The sequence below is a fragment of the Onychomys torridus genome, chromosome 10 (assembly GCF_903995425.1).
Source record: "Onychomys torridus chromosome 10, mOncTor1.1, whole genome shotgun sequence".
Lineage (NCBI taxonomy): Eukaryota > Metazoa > Chordata > Mammalia > Rodentia > Cricetidae > Onychomys > Onychomys torridus.
In genome coordinates, this window is record NC_050452.1 from 48,916 (window position 1) to 70,671 (window position 21,756).

A 21,756-nucleotide genomic window follows, 5' to 3' on the forward strand; every position below is an offset into this window, starting at 1 on the left:
TAGACTGGATCCAAAAAAAAAAAAAAAAAAAAAAAACTCCCTTGCCACATAATAATCAAACCACTAAACATACAGAATAAAGAAAAAATATCAAGAGCTGCAAAGGAAAAAGGCCAAGTAACATATAAAGGCAGACCCATGAGAATAAGACCTGACTTCTCAATGGAGACTCTAAAAGCCAGAAGGTCCTGGACAGATGTTATGCAGATACTAAGAGACCATGGATGCCAACCCAGACTATTATACCCAGCAAAACTCTCAGTCAACATAGATGGAGTAAACAAAATATCCCATGATAAAACCAGATTTAAAAAATATCTCTCCATAAATCCAACCCTACAGAAAGCACTCAAAGGAAAAATCCAACCTAAGGAAATAAGATACATCCATGAAAACACAGGCAATAGTCCCATACCAACAAATACCAAAGAAGGGAAACATACAACACTACCACCAAAAATAACAAATTAATAATAACTGGTCATTAATATCCATCAGTATCAATGGTCTCAATTCACCTATGAAAAGACGCAGGCTAACAGAATGGATACAAAAACAAGATCCATCCATTTGCTGCATACAAGAAACATACCTCAACTTCAAAGACAAATACCACCTCAGAATAAAAGGCTGGGAAAAGACATTCTAATCAAATGGATTTAAGAAGTAAGCTGGTGTAGCTATCCTAATATCTAATAAAATAGACTTCAAACTAAAATCAACTGGAAGAGATTGGGAAGGACACTACATATTTATCACAGGAAAAATCCAACAAGATGAAGTCTCAATTCTGAATATTTATGCCCCAAATACAAGGGTACTGACATTCTTTTTTGTTTTTTTAAGCTGAGGATCGAACACAGGGCCTTGTGCTTGCTAGGAAAGCGCTCTACCACTGAGCTAAATCCCCAACCCTGGTACCGACATTCTTAAAAGAAACATTACTAAAGCTTAAATCACACATCAAACCCCATACACTAGTAGTGGGAGACTTCAACACTCCACTCTCACCAATGGACAGGTCTGCCAAACAGAAACATAACGGAGAAATAAGGGAACTAAGAGAAATTACGACTCACATGGACTTAATAGATAACTACAGAATATCCCACCCTAACACAAAAGAATATACCTTTTTTTCAGCACCCCATGGAACCTTCTCCAAAATCGACCACATGCTTGGTCACAAAGCAAATCTCAACAGATACAAAGAAACTGAAATAACCTCCTGTGTCTTATCAGACCACCATGGCTTAAAGTTAGACTTCAACAACAACCAAAATTAAAGAAAGCCTACAGTCTCATGGAAACTGAATAATGCCCAATTGAATCACCAATAGGTCAAGGAAGAAATAAAGAAATTAAAGATTTCCTAGAATCCAATGAAAACAAATGTACAACATATCCAAACTTATGGGACACCATGAAAGCAGTGCTAAGAGAAAAATTCATAGCTCTAAATGCCCACATAAAGAAGTTGGAGAAATCTCACTTAACAGCATAACTGAAAGCTCTAGAACAAGAAGCAAACTCACCCAGGAGAAACAGACTTCAGGAAATAATCAAATAGAGGGCTAAAATCAATAAAATAGAAACAAAGAGAACAATACAAAGAATCAATGAAACAAAGAGCTTGTTCTTTGAGAAAATCAACAAGATAGATAAGCCCTTATCCAAATTAACCAAAAAGCAGAGAGAGAACATCCAAATTAACAAAATCAGAAATAAAACGGGAGACATAATGACAGACAATGAGGAAATCCAGAGAATCATCAGGTCATACTTCAAAAACCTGTACTCCACAAAATTGGAAAATCTGAAAGAAACACAATTTTCTGGATAGGTACCCCATACCTAGGTTAAATCAAGACCAAATAAACTATTTAAACAAACCAATGACCCCTAAGGAGATACAAACAGTCATTAAAAGTCTCCCAAACAAAAAAGCCAGGACCAGATGATTTCAGTGCAGAATTCTACTAGACTTTCAAAGAAGAACTAATACCAATACTCTTCAAATTATTCCACACAATGGAAACAGAAGGAATATTACCAAACTCTTTCTATGAAGCTACAATTACTCTGATATCCAAACCAAACAAAGAAAGAGAATCTCCCTCATGAACATTGATGCAAAAATACTCAATAAAATAATGGCTAACTGAATCCAGGACCACATCAAAAATATAATTCACCATGACCAAGTAGGCTTCATTTCAGGGATGCAAGGATGGTTCAACATATGAAAATCTGTCAATGTAATACATCATATAAACAAACTGAAAGAAAAAAAACCACATGATCATCTCATTGGATGCTGAAAAAGCCTTTGACAAAATCCAACACCCCTTCATGATAAAGGTTCTAGAGAGAGATCAGGAATACAAGGGACACACCTAAATATAATAAAGGCAATTTACAGCAAGCTGACAGCCAACATCAAATTAAATGGAGAGAAACTCAAAGTAATTCCACTAAAATCAGGAACTGCCCACTCTCCCCATACTTATTCAATACAGTACTTGAAGTTCTAGCTAGAGCAATAAGACAACAAAAGGAGATCAAGGGGATACAAATGGGAAAGGAAGAAGTCAAACTTTCACTATTTGCAGACGATATGATAGTATATATAAATGACCCCCAAAATTATACCAGGGAACTCCTACAGCTGATAAACTCCTTCAGTAAGGTGGCGGGATATAAGATTAACTTAAAAAAAAAATCAGTGGCCCTCCTATATACAATGATAAATGAGCTAAGAAAGAAGTCAGAGAAACACCACCCTTTACAATAGCCACAAATAATATAAAATACCTTGGGGTAACTCTAACTAAGCAAGTGAAATACCTGTATGATAAGAACTTTAAGTCTCTGAAGAAAGAAATTGAAGAATATATCAGAAAATGGAAAGATCTCCCATGATCATGCATAGGTAGGATTAACATAGTAAAAATGGTAATCTTACCAAAAGCAATAAACAGATTCAATGCAATACCCATCAAAATCCCAACACAATTCTTAACAGACTTGGAAATAACAATACTTAACTTTATATGGAAAAACAAAAAACCTAGGACAGCCAAAAGAATCCTGTACAATAAAACAACCTCTGGAGGCATCATGATCCCTGAGCTCAAGCTCTACTATAGAGTTATAGTAATAAAAACATCTTGGTACTGGCATAAAAACCGACATGTGGACCAATGGAATCAAATTGAAGACCCTGACATTAATCCGCACAGGTATGAACATGATTTTCAACAAAGAAGCCAAAACTGTACAATAGAAAAAAGAAAGCATCCTCAACAAATGGTGCTGGAATAACTGGATGTCAACATGCAGAAGACTGCAAATAGATCCATATTTGTCGCCATGCACAAAACTCAAGTCCAAGTGGATCAAAGACCTCAACATAAATCCAGTTACACTGAACTTGATAGAAGAGAAAGTAGAAAGTAGTCTGGAACGAACTGGCACAGGAGATCACTTCCTAAATATAACACCAGTAGCACAGACACTGAGAGCAACAATTAATAAATGGGACCTCCTGAAAATGAGAAGCTTTTGTACAGCAAAGGACACAGTCAATAAGACTAAATGACAGCCCTACAGAATGGAAAAAGATCTTCACCAACCCCACATCTGACAGAGGGCTGATCTCCAAAATATATAAAGAGCTCAAAAAACTAGACATCAAAATACTGAATAATCCAATTTAAAAATGGGCTATAGAGCTTAACAGAGAATTCTCAATAGAAGAATCTCAAATGGCTGAAAGGCATTTAAAAAACTGTTCAACATCCTTAGTCATCAGGGAAATGCAAATCAAAACAACTATGAGATACCATCTTACACCTGTCAGGATGGCTAAGATCAAAAACACTGAAGACAGCTTATGTTGGAGAGGATGTGGAGAAAGGGGAACAATCCTCCACTGTTGGTGCAAACTTGTACAGCCACTCTGGAAATCAGTATGGCAGTTTCTCAGAAAATTGGAGATAAGTCTTCCTCAAGACCCAGTTATACCCCTCTGGTGCACATACCCAAGGAATGCTCAATCTTACTACAAGGACACATGCTCAACTATGTTCATATCAGCATTATTCGTGATAGCAAGAAACTGGAAACAACCTAGATATCTCTTAACTGAAGAATAGATAGAGAAAATATGGCACATATATACAATGGAGTACTATTCAGCAGCAAAAAAAAACAATGATATCATGAAATTTTCAGGCAAATGGATGGATCTAGAAACTAGCATCTTGAGTGAGGTAACTCAGACTCAGAAGGACAAACATAGTATGTATTCACTCATAAGTGGATACTAAATGGGAGGGAAGGGATGGCCAGATTGCAACCCACAGCTACAGAGAGGCTAGCTAACAGGAAAAGACCCTAGGAGGGACACCTGGATGATCCTGTGAAGGAGAAGTGGATGAGATCTACATGAGTGGACTGGGGTGGGAGGGTGGTGGCAGAGGGTGAGGAGTGGGTAATCAGAACATAGGGAAATGAGAGGGTCAAGCTGGAACAGGGACAGAGTGGGAGATCAGGGAGGAAGATACCATTATAGATGAGGACATCATAAGAATAGGAAGAGGCAGGGTGCTTGGGAGGCTCTCAGGAATCCACAAGGTTGACCACCTTGGTCCCCTGGCAGTGGTCCAGAGGGTGCCTGGACTGGTCTACTCTGGTGACCAGCCTACCAAATAACCTAGCTGTCATCATAGAGCCTTTGTCCATTGACAGATGGAGGCAGATACAGAGATCCATGGCCAGGCACCAGGCTGAGCTCTAGGAATCCAATTGATGAGAGAGAGGAGAGATACTGCAGGCGAAGTACATTGAGATCATGATGTGAGGACATGCAGAGATGACCGGCCACACTAGTGGAAGCCCATGAACTGTGGACTGGTGGCTGTGGAGCCCCCATAATACTAGACTAGGCCCTCTGGATATGGAAGACGGTTGTTTGGCTTGGACTTTTTGGGGGGCACCCAGATCTGTCCCTGGTCTATGGGCAGCCTTCTGGAATCCGGTGCCTGTGGTGTGACACCCTGCACAGCTTTGGTGCAGTGGGAAGGTGCTTGGACCTGCCTAGGCTCAGTGTGCTGGGCTCTGCTGACTCCCCACGGGAGACCTCAATTTGGGGGATGTGGGGATGCGGGGTGGCTTGGGAAAGAGGGATGGGAGGTGGGAGGAGGGGGTCTATGGATAGCATGTGGAGTAAGTAGAAAATTTCTTAATAAAGAAAAATGAAAAAAATCTTTATGTAATTTTATCCCAAATTAGCATTACTATAACTATACATTGCTACTGCAAAAACAAAATTTCAAATCCTGTATAAATAAACTTATTTCACTGCAATATCAAGTTAATCTCAGAAAACACAATCTTCCAAGTACCTGCTATCAATGATATGGCCCAAATTTAAGTTTTTATTAATTATCTGAACATTGTATGTAAGAAATCCATTTTTCATTTTTTAATAAGGACAAGTAATACCATGGTTATTTGGGAGTTAAACTACATTCAATTATGCTTATTTTTTATGAGTGGTGATTCTGATAAACTTGATAAATACTTTAGGCATATGATTGCCCTACTTAAAGTAGTTAAAGAAAAAAAATTTTAAATTTTCAGCAGTATCTTTTGCAACCCAGCAGACACTACCAATAGTATTATCTCCATACACTCAAATAAAACTTATTGGGAAAATTAAGAGTTTCTTGGTTGATCAACAAAGCTCCACACAAACTCCCAAAATAATCAAGTGATTTTCATTTCACATGTACAGGGGCACACTAATGTGTTAATTAATTGCCAGGCATTAGCTAATTTAATGTAGTGTATGAACTAAAAATATAATTTTTCTAGATAAATAGAGGACAGTAGGAAGAACAGAACTAACTCAGACATTTCTCTATGTAATAAAACCCTGTACAATTGACATGTCCTGACAACTCCTTTATCTACCTATGGTAAAAATAGACATATGTGATTATCATGCTATTATCCTTTAGATTTAATCCTTTGAGAAAGGTTGCCCTTTAATTAAATTCCCTACAATGTAGACCAGGAAAAGATGTACCAAAATTTAACATAATGCTGTAGCTTCCAATAAAGAAACAAAAAGTCAATTAGAAAGGCCAGAATAGCCAGGTGGTGGTGGCGAATGCCTTTAATCCTGGGGAGGCATAGCCAGGTGGATCCCTGTGAGTTCAAAGCCAGCCTAGGCTACAAAGCAAGTTCCAGGAAAGGCGCAAAGCTACACAGGGAAACCCTGTCTCAAAAAACCAAAAGAAAAAAAAAAAAAAAAAAAAAAAAAAAAGGCCAGAATATACCACAGTACTGATGATGATGATGTCTGGGCATTTTCTGCAGGCTAACAATTAATATTTTCCAAAGACTTTTCTTACCTAAAACTTACTTGTTTTAAAAACATACTTATTCACTTAACAAGCTCCGATTGAACAAAATAATTCATAGGCCTTTCCAAGATCCATCAAGTCAGATTTCAATTTTTAATTTCTAGCTTTACAAAGTTTCAGAGAACGTTGGTGACCACAGATATACACTTTTCTTCTATTTTTGCTTCACAGTGATTTGTTTTAAGCACCTTTTCTCTGTTTTGTCCTCAGTTACTGAGCTGCTTATATGTATAATTTTAAGTCTTTAGAGTTGAGAAATTTAGAGCCATAACAACTTACTGTTTTTTTCTAGACTGATCAGTTTTTCCTCTTCTGACTTCAACTGCATGAGACCTGTTGATATTGTTCCTCAGGCTTCTGTGGCTCTGCCCACTACTAACTCCTATCCCCCCTGCCCTTTTCCTTTATAACTATATTCAGCTTTTTTTTTTCATTTTCAAGGTAAAGTTTATTTGTTTTTTTCCCTGTTTTTATAAAGAAATATTTTATTCATTTTATATCCCAACTACAGATCCCCCTTTTTTCATTCCTCCCAACCCACCAAACCCACTGCATCCCCTTATCCCATTCCCTCTTCCAACAAAGTAAGGCCTCCCATGGGTAGTCAACAGAGCCTGGTACATTCAGTACAGGCAGGTCCAAGCCCCTCCCCCTACATCAAGGCTGTGCAAGGTGTCCCACCATAGGTAGTGAGCTCTAAAAAGCCAGCTCATGCACCAGGGATGGATCTTGATCCTACTGCCAGGGGGCATTTTAAGCAGATCTAGCTACACAACTGTATCAATTTTGCAGAGGGCCTAGTCCAATCCTATTCAGGCTCCACAGCTATTGGTCTAAAGTTCTTGAGTTCCCCAAACCAAGCTATTTGGTTGTTTCTATAGGTTTCCCCATTGTGATCTTTTGATGACCCTTGCTCATAGAATCCCTCTTCCCTGTCTCCTGGAGCTCAGCCTGATGCTTGGCTATGGATCTCTGCATCTACTTTCATCAGTTACTGGATGAAGGCTCTATAATGACAGTTAGGGTATTCATTGATCTGATTACTGGGGTAAGCCAGTTCACCCCAGCATTCTTTCAATGTTTATTCACTCTGTTCTTTCTGGAGTAATTCTACAAGCCTATCTTCAAGATAGCTGACTTTGCTGTCACTTCTGTTCTGCTTTCAAACCCATGCAAATGAATTTTGCTTTATACTTTTTACTCCTCAGCTTCTCCTCAGAGAACTTCTACTTTTCAGTTTTGCATATGTATTTACTTCATGAAGCCCAGCTATAATATAATAACTGCTTTCAATGACTTGCTATTTCCAACATCTGGATCATCCCAGGCTTGACAACAGTTCATTGTGTTTTCCTTGAGATTAACTATATGGTTCTTCATATATCTAGTAATTTTAGAGTGCGTCCTAGACAAGGTAAATGTTAAGTTTTGCAAATTCTGGGTCCTGTGTCTTGTCATCCTTTGATGACTAATAGGTTTATTCATCTAGCTATGCTAGATAATATAATTAGGTTCAGATTACAATGTCTGCTATATCTTCGACAGACAGTATTTCTTCTTCTTTTTCTTTTCTTTTTTTTTTTTTCTTTTTGGTTTTTCGAGACAGGTTTCTTTGTAGCTTTGGAACCTATCCTGGACTAGCTCTGTAGACCAGGCTGGCCTCGAACTCACAGAGATCCATCTGCCTCTGCCTCCCGGGATTACAGGCGTGCGCCACCACCGCCCGGCTAGTATTTCTTCCTAATGTTGCTTCTGTTCTCAAAGTCTTTGTAATGCAGTTTTGGGCTTACTTGAGGCTTTGGTCATAGTTTAAATTCTGCTTTCAACAATCTGGACTCTCCTGTACATGTGAAACTAACAGTGAGCCCTAAGAATATGCAAATTCATATGCATAATCAGCAGGTCTCTCCAATACCGCCCTTATGCAGTTCTGACACTTTCATTCTAATTAGCTAATTGCTCACATGGAAAAACAGGTTTGTATTGGGATTTTAGCTACTGGAGCCACTGCTCCTACCCAGCTTCAGACTAGGGCCCTTGCTCAGAGCAATACAGTAAGAGAAAAAGTAAACTGGGAGATCCACTGTCCCATAGGTCACCTCACCAAATTACCACATTTATCACCTGCCTACTTTGGTACATGTGGCAGAATTTTTGGGTAGTTCCTTTTTTTTAAATTTTAACCATTTTTATTATTTTGTTATTATTTTGTAGTTGGTTGCTTAGTTGGTTTTTTAAGATAAGATATCTTGTAATACAGGCTGGCTTCCAACTCCCTTTGTGACTCAGGATGCCCTTGATCACCTGTAGCTATGTCTGTAGTAACACCCCACCCCCAGATAAAGGTATGTATCACCATACTAAGCTTGATCACAGCTTTTAAATGTAATTAACAAGACAGCAAGAGTGAGGCTGCAGTGGGGTTACTTCAGCTATGCTAGTAAGTGACCCTACACTATACATGAATAATTCAGTAGCACTGAAAGCTAGTCATGGTGGTACACATCTTTAATCATAGCATCCTTGGCTACATAGTTAAGTTCAAGACCAGTCTGAGATACATAAGAACCTATCTTAAAAAATAAAAATAGCACTGAAATTTACCCAGAAAAAAATTCTACAGAGTAACTTACATATAAAAAGTAAACCGATGAGGATAAAGGGATGATTCAGGCAGTAAATTAATTGCCAACTAAGTATGAGGACCTGAATGCAGATCCTTTCATTCACCTAAGAACCAGGTGCAGCAAGTGACTCTTTAACATCACTACTAAGGAGTGAGACATGGTAGAGACAAAACAGATCCCTAGAGTTCACTAGCCAGTCATTCTAGCTCTATATTCAGTGAGAGACCCTGCCTCAAAAACTAAGATGGAGAGCCACAAGAAAACAACCAACATCAATGTCTGGCTTCCATATACATGTTCACACATGTACATGTACCCACAAGGGCACATTAACATACATACACATACCAAATAAATTTTTAAAGAAGCAAATCAACTGTGGATTCCTTAAAAAGTACAACTGCAGGAGGATACTGAGAAAATTCAATCAGTAAAGCGAACGCTTTACTATGTTTATGAGGACCTGATTTTAATCCCTAGAACCCATATTTAAAAAAAATACAATTTGGGGGGCTGTGGATATAGTTCAGAGGTAGATTGCTTACCTGGTATGTTCAAGGTACCAGGCTCAATCCTTAGCAAAGAGGGAGAGAATGAGATTGTGTAAATAAATACAATCCTAGACTATTTGTGAAGAAGAAAATAAAGGACCAAATGACCACTTTTAGCAAATAAATATTATACAAGCACATTATTGAAGGAGAAAATACCCTGCATTTCAAGATTATATTTATATTTTTTAAGATATGCTACTAAACATTATTTATTGTAGCATATTGACCTCCATAGAGACAGTACCAGGATAAATGAGAACTAGAAGGGTACTGAATGAATGCCTCAATGAGGAAAAAATTAAGCATGGGCAAAGGACATGCCTTTTAATACAGCACACTGTAAGCCACTATGCAAACACAAAGCGTATTCTTATTGGTGCACATCTTATGGGGATGGTAGTTTTTTCCACCTCCTCTGTCTCTGATGCAGTATATACAAATGCTACTAAATACTATTCATCCCATTAGGTTTCAAAACCTTAATGAATAGGGGCCATGTTTCAGTTTTCTCGATACATTTCATAAGATCCACTTGAGTTCTCACTATGGTACTAGTCAACTGATGCTATTTACTCGCTTTGTAAAAGTCAAAGGAGAAAGAAGACAGCCTTTACAATTTCAACTAATGCTGGGAAGCCTCTTCCACTAGACATTGTCTATCTAAATTCTGTAAAATGCTGCCTTCCTCTAGGAGAACACAATTAATGGTTAAGGTGCTGCAAGCCCAACAAGAATAATGTTGTATGATCTAATTCATGTTAGCCATACAAGATGATAAGGCAAGAGCTCAGCAGCTATTAGCAGAATGAGAAAAAATGACCATGTCTCAAAAGGAAGAGGAGGAGGAGGAATAGAGGAAGGAGGAGGAAAAGCAGCAGCAATCTAGAATGGTGCTCACACCTGTAATCTTGCAGAAGGCAGGCAGAGAAAGGAGAATTCTAGAAGTTCAGGGACAACATGTGAGGGCTTATACAATGAAATTTTAGGAAATTATTAAAGTTGTGAATAAACTGGGGCTTGAATGCCTAGATTAACCAGAATTTCAAATCTTTATACAAAAATGTAAACAGTGGAAGCTTAATTTTGAAACAAAATAAACTATTTTACTTAGAGAATGTTAGGAGATAGAGATATAAAAAAAGAAATACATATAGTGAATACATTGTTTTGTTTTTCATATGATTTGTGTGTGTGAGAAAGAGAGAGTAAGGGGGAGAGGGAGAGGGAGGGAGAGGGAGGGAGGGAGAGAGAGAGAGAACACAAACGAGCATGCCCAGAGCTCAGAGGACAACTTACAGGAGTTCCTTCCTTCCATCAAGTGGGTCCTGAGGATTAAATTAAAGTTGTCAGACTTGATGGCAAGTGCTTTTACACACTGAGATATCTGGCTGGGCCAGTGAAAATGTTTAGACAGAGTTAAGTTGTATCACAGCTAGATATCCATAAGAATGACTTCAATAAAGCCAATGGTATTTGTAGTATACCTGTAACCACTTCTACATCATTAAAAATAATAGTATCTATGGCCACAAAAGTCAGGATTAGGGTTACGGTTCTGGGTGAAGACTGAACTAGCAGTGGCAATAGCAAATGTTTTCCCATGAAGAAGGGTGTCCCATAGCATAGTGTGCTTGCTGGATACCGGGCATTCTATTACAGACCAAGGAGAACTGGAGAAAAAGTACCAGTCTGTTTGGGGATGTATTGTGGATGCTGAACTGATATTCCTGAACTGATAAGATACTACCATGGTTATTTATTAAGTGGCAACTGCTTACGGTGCAAGAGAAGCCATGAGGCACGACAAAACCCACTATAAGCGTTTATAAAGGGAAGGTAATAGAAAGGGTGTGCATAGACCTATAAAATGACCATGCAGGAAGAGAGAGAAGGAATAGGTGGAACCTGTTTTTATAGGTACACTCCACCGCACATGTGCATATGGGCTTACATAGCTACACAATGCATGTGCATAGATTATGTGATCACACAGCACACAAATTACATAGGACATAAGGCCCTAGGATGACTAGGCATCTTGCCTGGCTACTGGACAGCGCATGTGCAGTCATGTAGCTGGGGGAGTGGCTAGGAATTCTAACAACCATTCCTTGGTAGCTCAGGCCCCAAAGAACAATTCGAATCTGAAACTGTTCAATCTTTCAAAGGTGATGTTGCCAATTTGTTGTCAGAAAGTCGTAAATGAAAAAAAATCTAAGAAGCACAGAACCAAAACCCCCAAGATGTAGTTTTGTTACTCCAAGTGTCCTGAAATAAAATATGCCAACATATTGCTCTGAAGAAACAACACACCAAGAAAATAAAGAGGAGGCTGCAGAATATGATAAACTTTTTGCCAAGAGAATTAAAGAAGCCAGGAACAGATTGTCCAGAAATGTATGCTGTCCTCACTGAGAGCTTCTACTTCTAAGTCTCAGTCCAGTCAAAAGTAAGAGAGCTGGGGATGGAGAGATGGCTCCACAGTTAAAAAGATTGGCTGCTAATCTGGAGGATGTAGGTTCGATTCCTAGCACCCACATAGCAGCTAACAACTATCTGTAACTCCAGTTCCCGCTTCTGGCCTTTGTGGACACTGTGTACAGATAGATATAGATGCAGGCAAAATAAAATAAATAATAAAATTTAAGAGTCATTAAGAGTAACAAATAGCCAGTTGTGGTGGCACATGCTGGTAGGATTTGCTGAAGGAGGCAGAGGCAGGAGGATCACGAGTTTGAGGCCAGCCTGGGCTACACATTTAAAAAAAAAAAAAGTAACAAATAAATGATCAGAACTTTATAAAACAGCATCTGTCTACACAACTGATTTTTATTTTTAATGGAGCACAAGCATTATTATATATATATATATATATATATATATAGTCTTACTATTGTGTATGTGTGTTTGTCCATGTGGATGCCACAGGACAACCTTAGATATTTTCCTCAGGAAAGCCATCCATTTACTTTGAGGTAAGTCTCTTGCTTGTCTGGAACTCATCTATATCAGTCTAGACTGGCTGGCCATCAAGCCTCAAGGATCCTGTTCCCTACCACTGGAATGAAAAACACACACCATTACACCCAGTATTTAATGTGGATTCTGTGGACCGAATTCAAATCCTCATGTTTACTGATTAAGCTATTTCCCCTACCCTCATATTCTTAATGTCTTTCTTTGTTGTTGTCGTTGTTTTTGGTCTTTTTTAAGACAAGGTCTCTCTATGTAGCCCTGACCATCCAGAAACTCACCGTGTAGATAAGGCTGGCTTGAACTCACAGGGATTCACCTTGCTCCCAAGGTGCTAGGATTAAAGGTATGAGCATCTACACTCAGCTACTGATGTCTACTGTAAAATTTTAGGAGTCCCAAGGATAAATTATTGACCAAAACTTAAAAAGCAGCATTAACTCTTCATTTATTCTACTTCACAGAACTGTAGAAAATAAATATTTGGCTTTAAAAATATAATTATGATGTACACTAAGAAATGCTACATAGGGCTGGAGAGATGGCTCAGAGGTTAAGAGCACTGACTGCTCTTCCAGAGGTCCTGAGTTCAATTCCCAGCAACCACATGGTGGCTCACAACAATCTGTAATAAGGTCTGGTGCCCTCTTCTGGTTGGTCATACATGTATACATAATAAATAAATAAATCTTAAAAAAAAAAAAAAAAAAAAAGAAATGCTACATAACAAAATGTTAATGTCACAGTATTTAAAAGCCAAGATTTTATTGTAAAGATTATTAAATAAATAAATAAATAAATAAATAAATTTTAAAAAAAGGTTTAAGGTAAAATGACCTAAAGCAGTTACTGCCTTACTTGATAAAAGTTCCATTTTGATTCTTGAATCATTTGAGAGACATCAGAGTAGCCTGCATTTTAGATACATTTAAGTATTCCCTAACACTCCTACACTAAAAGTGTAATCCAAGTCCAAAAAGAAAAAGTAAACAATCTGACATTATCAACCTCACTTCTGCTAGACTGAACATCAGATCTTCTAGCAAGCCTTTTCTAGGTTAGCAACTTAGTACTAACAGAGATACCAAGTTTTGCTGTGAAGAAAAGTCACTTGGGAATTAAAGAGAAGCAAAATGTAACAAGCATACTTACTCCTTTTGAAAAGCCATGCACAGAGGGGAACTGAATCCAAAGACCAAGCACATCTGTGCATCTGGGCTATAGCCATTCTGCAGTAATATTTCCAGGCACTCTTCCCGTCCTCCAAACACTGCAGAGTAAACAGGGCTCACTTTGTCGGGTCCAGTGTCACAAGCCCGGTTAGTAAGTGGTATTAACAAGTCCAAGATCCTTCAAATATACAAATGGGAGGAATATTTAATACAGTAAATGCATCTGCTTTCCTTGTTCACTTGCCTTACCACCACCACAACCTATGCTCCTAAATCCAATTTTATGTTTGATATTTCAGGACCTAATAAATTATTTATATATTCATTACATTAAATATAAACTAGCTGGAAAAGGAGGGGCTAGGGATACTGCCCAGAGACAGAGTGCTGGCATACTATGCTGGAGGTCCTGGGTTCAGTTCCCAGCACTGGAAATTGTATATTAACCAGTTGTGGTAACACATACCTATAAGTCAGCAGTTGGAAGCTCAAACAGGATAGTCATGAGTTCAAGGCCTACCATAGCTATGCAACAAATTCCAGCAACCAGAGTTACCTAGAAAGGCTCTGTTCACAAACAAACAAATAACAACAAAAGATAAAATGAAGCACTTTCCTTCTTAAGACTAATTGGTTTTGTTTTGTTAGTAAGAATTTTTAAAGATAGTGAGTGACAATGAAATTAGAAATTAATTTTTAGTCAGAAGAAATTAAAATCTATAGTAAAATACTGCATTCTCAGAAAAAAATGTAATCATTAACATCTGAGGTATATTTATAAAGAAGTGGCTACTTTCCCTCTATAAAACACACGCAAACCACACAGGTGGATTATCTTTGAAACAGGATATGGATGAAATCAGTGGCAACAGATTTCTCAAAATTGGGCACAGTTAAGGACAAATTTTTATGAGTTTTGCTATCGATTTAAAGCTGAGTATAACTGTTAAAAGATACTTCTAGGTGCTAGAGAGATGGCTCAGCGGTTAAGAGCACTGTCTGCTCTTCCAGAAGACCCAGGTTCAATTTCCAGCTCCCACATGGTAGCTCCAGCTGTAGGAGATCTGATGCCCTCACATAGACATGCATGCAGGCAAAACACTAATGCACATAAAATAAGAATAAATATTTTTCTAAATAAATAATCAACAATTAGAGGAAATGGATTTAAAACATTTTTTAAAGAACACAAAACTGGATGTGGACCTGGGAAAATTTGGAGGAGGGTGAATATGTTCAAAACAGGTATCAAAGTCTCAAAGAACTAATAATAAATTTTAAAGAGCAAGTAGAAGAAATATCAAATGCTGAAACCAAGTATGTTATTAAAAGTAAGACACCTCTTAAATATAATAAACATGTCTAAGTTTAAAGATGAACTAGAAAAAGTATACTGTCACAAGGCTTACAAAGAACTTTGAGGACACATTCTACCTAGCAACAAAATATCCAGCTTGTGGACTCCATTTTCCTACTGTCTAAACACAATGATTATTTTGTTATTTTAAATTAAACAATACTAATGATATATATAGAAAGTAATATTGAAAAATTATGACACTGCAAACATGATTTTTAAATCTGTCCATACTGATTTATGGGAGGGAACCTTATTCTTATTGTTTTAACCACATTACTAACTTCTAAAATTCCCATACTCCCCAATATACATTCTCCAAAATATACTAATAATTTCCTAGGGACTTCTAGCAAAGAAAGAATAATAGAAGCAAGAAACAAATACCAGACCAGAGGTGAGATTAGTAACAAGTCTAAACAAAGGGTTTAGGATGGGATGGACTACTCATCACACACAAAAGGAAAATACCATTCCAAAAAAATCAAAGACTCTTTCTGCAGACAGGGAGATAGTGCAAAATTAGTAAGGCCATCACACTGCTAGTTGAAGATACTTGGAATAAAGCCAGGAGGAAAGGGAAAGGATGGCCATTAGCTGTAGAAATCCTGAGAAAGCTCCAGTACCTATCCCATCTCTAGTCATTCTTCCATAAAGTGGGAAAATGGAAAATTTAGACGAGCTGGGAGGAGATGAAAACAGCATAGGGGAAATGAGGCAGAAATGTAGGCATCTTTTAAATTGGTTAGAGAAAGGAATGACCAAGGATTTTACCCGGAGGTAAAGGGTGTGGCTCAGGTCTACCCTTTATTTGCTTTTAAATCTTTTAATGAGACCATTTTTAGCACTTACTTTGTATGGCCCATTTGTGCAGCAGCATGAATAGGCAATTGCCAATTGTCTTCATTACAGTAAAGATCAGGATCTGCCCCACTGGACAGCAAAAGTTCCACACATTTTATATGACCCTCTTGTGCCGCAATAAACAAGGGAGTAGCTTTGTCCGAGGCTTGACAATTGATATTTGCACCTAACACAAAACAAAACATTTAACCAATAATCCTCATAGGTCTTTAAAAAAAAACATAATATACATTTCAAACTATCATAAAAGGCTTTGATGGTACAGCAGCTTTCACCCTTAGTGGATGCTGTTAGGAAAAATATACTTATTTTACAAACCTGTTGACAATTATTTAAATTGTTCTTGGTCTCCTCATCAGTAAGAATACAAATGATCATATTTTAGAATTAATTTTTAGGCAAAAAATCATATTCAATGAAGGCTACTTATTACAATCCCTCTTCCAACAAGCACTGTGGGTTCAAAGTACAAATATTTTTAAGGATTTATTTTAATGCGTATTCATGATTTATATGTATGTATGCACACATCTGTGCACGTGCATGTAAGTATCCATGAAAGCCAGAAGGGGGTGTCAGATTCCCTTGGAGGGGGAGTCCATAAACAGTAAGTCCACCTTACATGGATGCTGGATCTGAATTCCACCCTTCTGTAAGGGCAGCACATGCTCTTAGCCTCTCAAACCCCAAAATACAAACAATTTGGAAGGAAAAGAGGCTAGATGTGGTGATAACAACCTATAATTCCAGTTCTTCGGATTCTGAGAAAAGAGGATTACAAATAAATACACTGATGATAATTCCCAGGAAAGCATAAGTTATGAGACTTTATAGATATCACTAACCAATTTTAGACTAAAATTTAAGAGAGAAATTACCGGTAGATATATGGCTGATATATATGGGATCTAAGACTAAAAACTATATTGATTAGTCTTACTTTATTATTAGTCTTTTCTTCCTTTATGAGTATTGCATAGTAAAACCAACAATAAATGGAGACGATGTTTTTAATGGATCTTAGTAGATTTTAAAATAAAAACTGTTATTGTGCTGGGGATTTAGCTCAGTGGTAGAGTGCTTGCCTAGCAAGCACAAGGTCCTGGGTTCGGTCCTCAGCTCCAAAAAAAGAAAAAAAAGCTAAACAACAACAACAACAAAAAAAAACTCTGTTATTTTATTTATTTACTTTTTAAACTATTATTTTTTTATTATATTTGTGTTTTAATTTTATACATCAGCCATGGGTTCCCCTGTCCTCCCCCCTCCCGCCCCACCCCCATCATCCCCCTAGCCCCTCCCCTCTATTCCCATCTCCTCCAGGGCCAAGACTCCCCTGGGGATTCATTTAAACCTGGTGGATTCAGTACAGGCAGGTCCAGTCCCCTCCTTCCAGGCTGAGCAAAGCGTCCCTGTGTAAGTCCAAGGTTCCAAACAGCCAGCTCATGCACTAAGGACAGGTCCCGGTCCCACAGCCTGGATGCCTCCCAAACGGTTCAAGCTATTCAATTGTCTCACTTATCCAGAGGGCCTGATCCAGCTATATACAGATTGGAAAAGGCAGCCAGACATGGTGGCACAAACATTTAATCCCAGTGCTTAGGAGGCAGAAGCAGGTAATTCTCTGTGAATTAAAGGTCAGCTTGGTCAACACAGTAAGTTTCAGGACAGGCAAAACTACATAGTGAGATACTGTTTCCATAAATAAACAAACACACAAAGAAAAAGATTTGAAAAGGCTGAAAATGACTTCACTTCTTTTAAACTTTTAAAGAACAGTACATTTCCCTAATCTTATCACCAGAAAATAACGTATTAAATCTGTTAAGATTTATGCTATCACATGATAGTGCTAATTTTTAAATTTCCCAAATATATCTCAGTATAAAAAACACCATAAAATATGAGGAAAATGGACTATATTTTATTCAAAATGATCTTACATAAGTACAACTTGAAAGCTACATGGTAAATTAAAGATGGTGTGGAACCTTCATGAATTGCAAACATGCTAGGCAACTAGAACTGTCTTGACTTGGGTGCCTCATCTGCTATTAGCTTCAGAGAAACAAACACAGTCACTAAGAAAAGGAGAAGTTCAACATTAAGACCTGCTTTAAAAAAAAAAAATCAACCTTCTAGTTAATCTGAGTGATAACTTCAAAGTATCAGAAACAATAAGGAATCAGTTCCTCTAAGACTGCAATGGAAAAAGTTTAAAAAATACCAGACACTGAAAGTTATTTTTAGAAGTGAGTTATATAGTTACATTATAAACAGATATTCAGACCTTTTAATTATATAAAAATTACCATTTACAAGTGTAGAGAGAAGAAAAATTAAAAACAAAGAAATACAGGAGTAAACATGCCCTGATTGTGCTGAAAAAATATTAGTTTCTAGATCTCTGGCCAGTACTTAACACCCAAAGTCTGGGGTTCTTAATGTTAAAAAACATCATTTCAAGAAGTAATTTGAGAATCCTCTTCTTTAAGATACAGGTTTGGGGGCTAGAGAGATGGCTCAGAGGTTAAGAGCACTGACTGCTCTTCCAGAGGTCCTGAGTTCAATTCCCAGCAACCACATGGTGGCTCACAATCATCTATGCTGAGATCTGGTGCCCTCTTCTGGTGTGTAGACATACATACAAACAGAATACTGTATAAATAATAAATGAATCAATCTTAAAAAAAAAAGATACAGGTTCATAATCACCTCAAACTTCATGAAGGTGCATTTCTTTCACTTCCTATCTTGACTTTATGTAAAGATTTGTAAGGAAAACCAGAAATAAGAAAACTATGTCCCGTGTTTTTTGTAAGATTTGGTCTATCTGGAGGGTTGTTTTTGTTTGTTTGTTTTGTTTTTTGAGACAAAGTCTTTCTGTGTACTCCTGGCTGTCCTGGAATTCACTATGTAGACCAGTCAGCAAATATGGTGATATGTTTCTCCTTCTGACTACCCATAGTTTCTCACCTTAGCTCTGTTGGAACACACACCCTAAAAAGACTTTAAAGACCTTCTATGATGAACCCCTTTTGGTGAGAAGATGTTACAAAAATAATGCCATGGTAACACTGTCTTCTCTGGCAATGCTTCATGTATAAGTAGTCACACAGAAACCTTTAGCTGGTTTATTCTGCCATTAACACAGTACAATGCAAACATGTTTTGAATAAGCCCATTTAAATAATCAGATAATTATCAAAACATAACTCTGGCCAGACCTCTGACTCCTCAGTTAAGCGGAGTGAATGTCATTGCTGGTAACATACTTAATAATAACCAGGACTGACATTACTGTGTACACTTTTATTGGCTACTTACATAAATTTCATCACCGATTCAAGAATCATTCTTTCTAGGAACACAGTTAAAAAAACATGATCTTCTCAGCACAAAGGCTAATGACTCTTACCAGATAAAATAAGAATGTTCAAGCTCTCTATCTTCCCATACTGAGCAGCCACAAACACAGGTGTGATTCCAAAGTCATCTTGGCATTCTCTGTCTGCTCCATTTTTAAGAAGCAGTTTTATAATCTCAGCATTTCCCTAAAGCACAGATACATATTTTAAATTTAAGAAACCTCTTTCTTGTGTGTTTTACTTTTCTTATCTTCTCAGTAAAGAATAGTTTTAAGGAATAAATGCAAGGTCTTGTTACACTGGATAAAAAGATATGACTAATCAGATTACAGCCCATTAAGGATAGACATGAAATATTGGCCTCTAGAAATTTTAACCCTCAGTCCTACAAAGTTAGATTGCCAACTCAAGCAGTAGGGACCTATCATGCTTTCTAAACATGCAATTAGCTGGGTGGTGGTGGTACACGCCTATAATCCCAGCACTCGGGAGGCAGAGGCAGGTGGATCTCTGTGAGTTTGAGGCCAGACTGGTCTACAGAGCTAGTCCAGGACAGGCTCCAAAGCTACAGAGAGACCCTGTCTTGAAAAACCAAAAAAAAAAAAAAAAAAAAAAAAAAGCAATTATAGTAAAATATACCAGATTCTGAGAGTTTCATAACTATGTGGCCAACATTTTAAATTTAGATAATCTCTATAGTCCAAAGCTGCTCTGGTCACTATAGCAGCTGGCTTATTTAGAATGGTTATTAGCATTTAGATTGCCTTTTCTGTGTTGTACTAATCATTATAAGTCACAGGTAAGTAAGAAGCAAAAACTGTATAGAACTGTCATTTTAAAAGGGTAAGACAGGTCCTCCAGAGGTCCTGAGTTCAATTCCCAGCAACCACATGGTGGCTCACAACCATCTGTAGTGAGATCTGGTGCCCTCTTCTGTCCTGTAGGGACACATACAGGCAGAATACATAATAAATAAATAAATAAATCTTAAAAAAAAAGGTAAGACATGTAATTTACATGGAAATAAAATAATAAATTTAGAGATTACCTGGAAAGAAGCCTGGTGCAAGGAATTCCATCCACACATAGAATGGAATCCATTAACATTTGCTCCATGTTGAAGCAGCAGCTTTAGAACATCTATCTGCCCACTTTCAACAGCTGCAATGACAGAGAAACTACAGTCAGCAAAGACACTGTAGGACTGGACACTTCTGATGTTCTCATCGTTTTATACACCTTGGAATGCACACTGCTACTATCATTCCTAGACATTTATCGTAACTATCTTACCCAATTTCATATGCATAGGCCCTTCTGCATACATGAAAAACTGTTCTCAATGATACATTAAAAGATAGAGGATGTATATTTGGCATTGTAAACATTATCATTAAAAAAGGAAATAGAAGGAAGCAAGAAACAAACATTTATTCTCTCTGATAATGGTGACAATATGGCTCTAGTTCATTAAAATGCAGCTGAGTATGGAACAGGGTACATAGTACAGAAAACTAGTCTGGAAAAGAAGTCTCCATAAAGTGAAAGCAAGTTCTGCATCTTAGGATTTTTTTTTTTTTTTTTTTTTTTTTTTTTTTTTTTTTTTTTTTTTTTTTTTTTTTGCCATTACTGTTGTAATTTAAAAGCAGCAAGGAATCACAACATACAACAGGGCTGACATGGGAGGTTTACTGGGGAAAGGGCAGAGAATGGGGAAGAGAAGGGGACAGCGACCAGTCCCAGTCCCTGGGGCTGAGAGCAAAGGAAGAGAAAGAGAAAGAGACAGGAGGTGGGCAAGGCCCTTCTTTTATGAGGAAATGTAGTGAATGCACATTTCTTAGTGGCTGCAGCTGAGGTAAATCCTATGAGGACCCAAAGGACAGGGCAGTACAGATGCCTAACTGCTAACATTCCTCTCTCTTTTGTTCATTATAAAAAGGTGTGGAGTTAGAAAGAGGTAGCAGGTGAGGCAGGGATAAGGGCTCTGTGTTCTCGAGACTGCTTCCTGCTGGCCTGGGGAGCATTGATCATCGTTGGGAACCTGAGAAAACTAGGGTGTTGGCTACATTCTGGGGTAGCTGGCTGTTTCACTTCTCTGTCCAGGCTCTGTGGAATTGCCCAGCACTGCTTGGATGTGGCAAGATGCTGTTCACGGTGGATCCAAGTCGACTCCCTGAAGCTCACAAGAAATTATGAGATCACCACCCAAGATGGAGAAAGCCACATGGTTGCTGTTAATAGTTACAGGCACATACACACAGAATTAAAGAGGAGTTGAGTAAATAGAAAGGGAGAATTGGTGTGTGCTGAGGAAGATGAGGCTGGCTTCTCCATCTCTGATTCACACATTGCAGCAAACAGGACATTTAGAAAGGGAGAGCAGACAGACACAAGCAGATCTTGGAGC

The 21,756-nt window shown here is 37.8% G+C and overlaps 1 protein-coding gene across 2 annotated transcripts in view; it reads right to left on the reverse strand.

Annotated features, from left to right (window-relative positions):
- Asb3 (ankyrin repeat and SOCS box containing 3) overlaps positions 1-21,756 on the reverse strand; it is a 115,090-nt gene that overhangs the window by 29,840 nt on the left and 63,494 nt on the right. For both annotated transcript variants that reach the window (XM_036200159.1, XM_036200158.1), the window contains exons 4-7: positions 20,398-20,510; positions 19,400-19,535; positions 15,970-16,147; positions 13,741-13,938 (exon numbers count right to left, since the gene is read on the reverse strand). In XM_036200159.1, the coding sequence (XP_036056052.1) occupies positions 13,741-13,938; positions 15,970-16,147; positions 19,400-19,535; positions 20,398-20,510 (625 nt within the window). The remainder of the gene's footprint in view (positions 1-13,740; positions 13,939-15,969; positions 16,148-19,399; positions 19,536-20,397; positions 20,511-21,756) is intronic.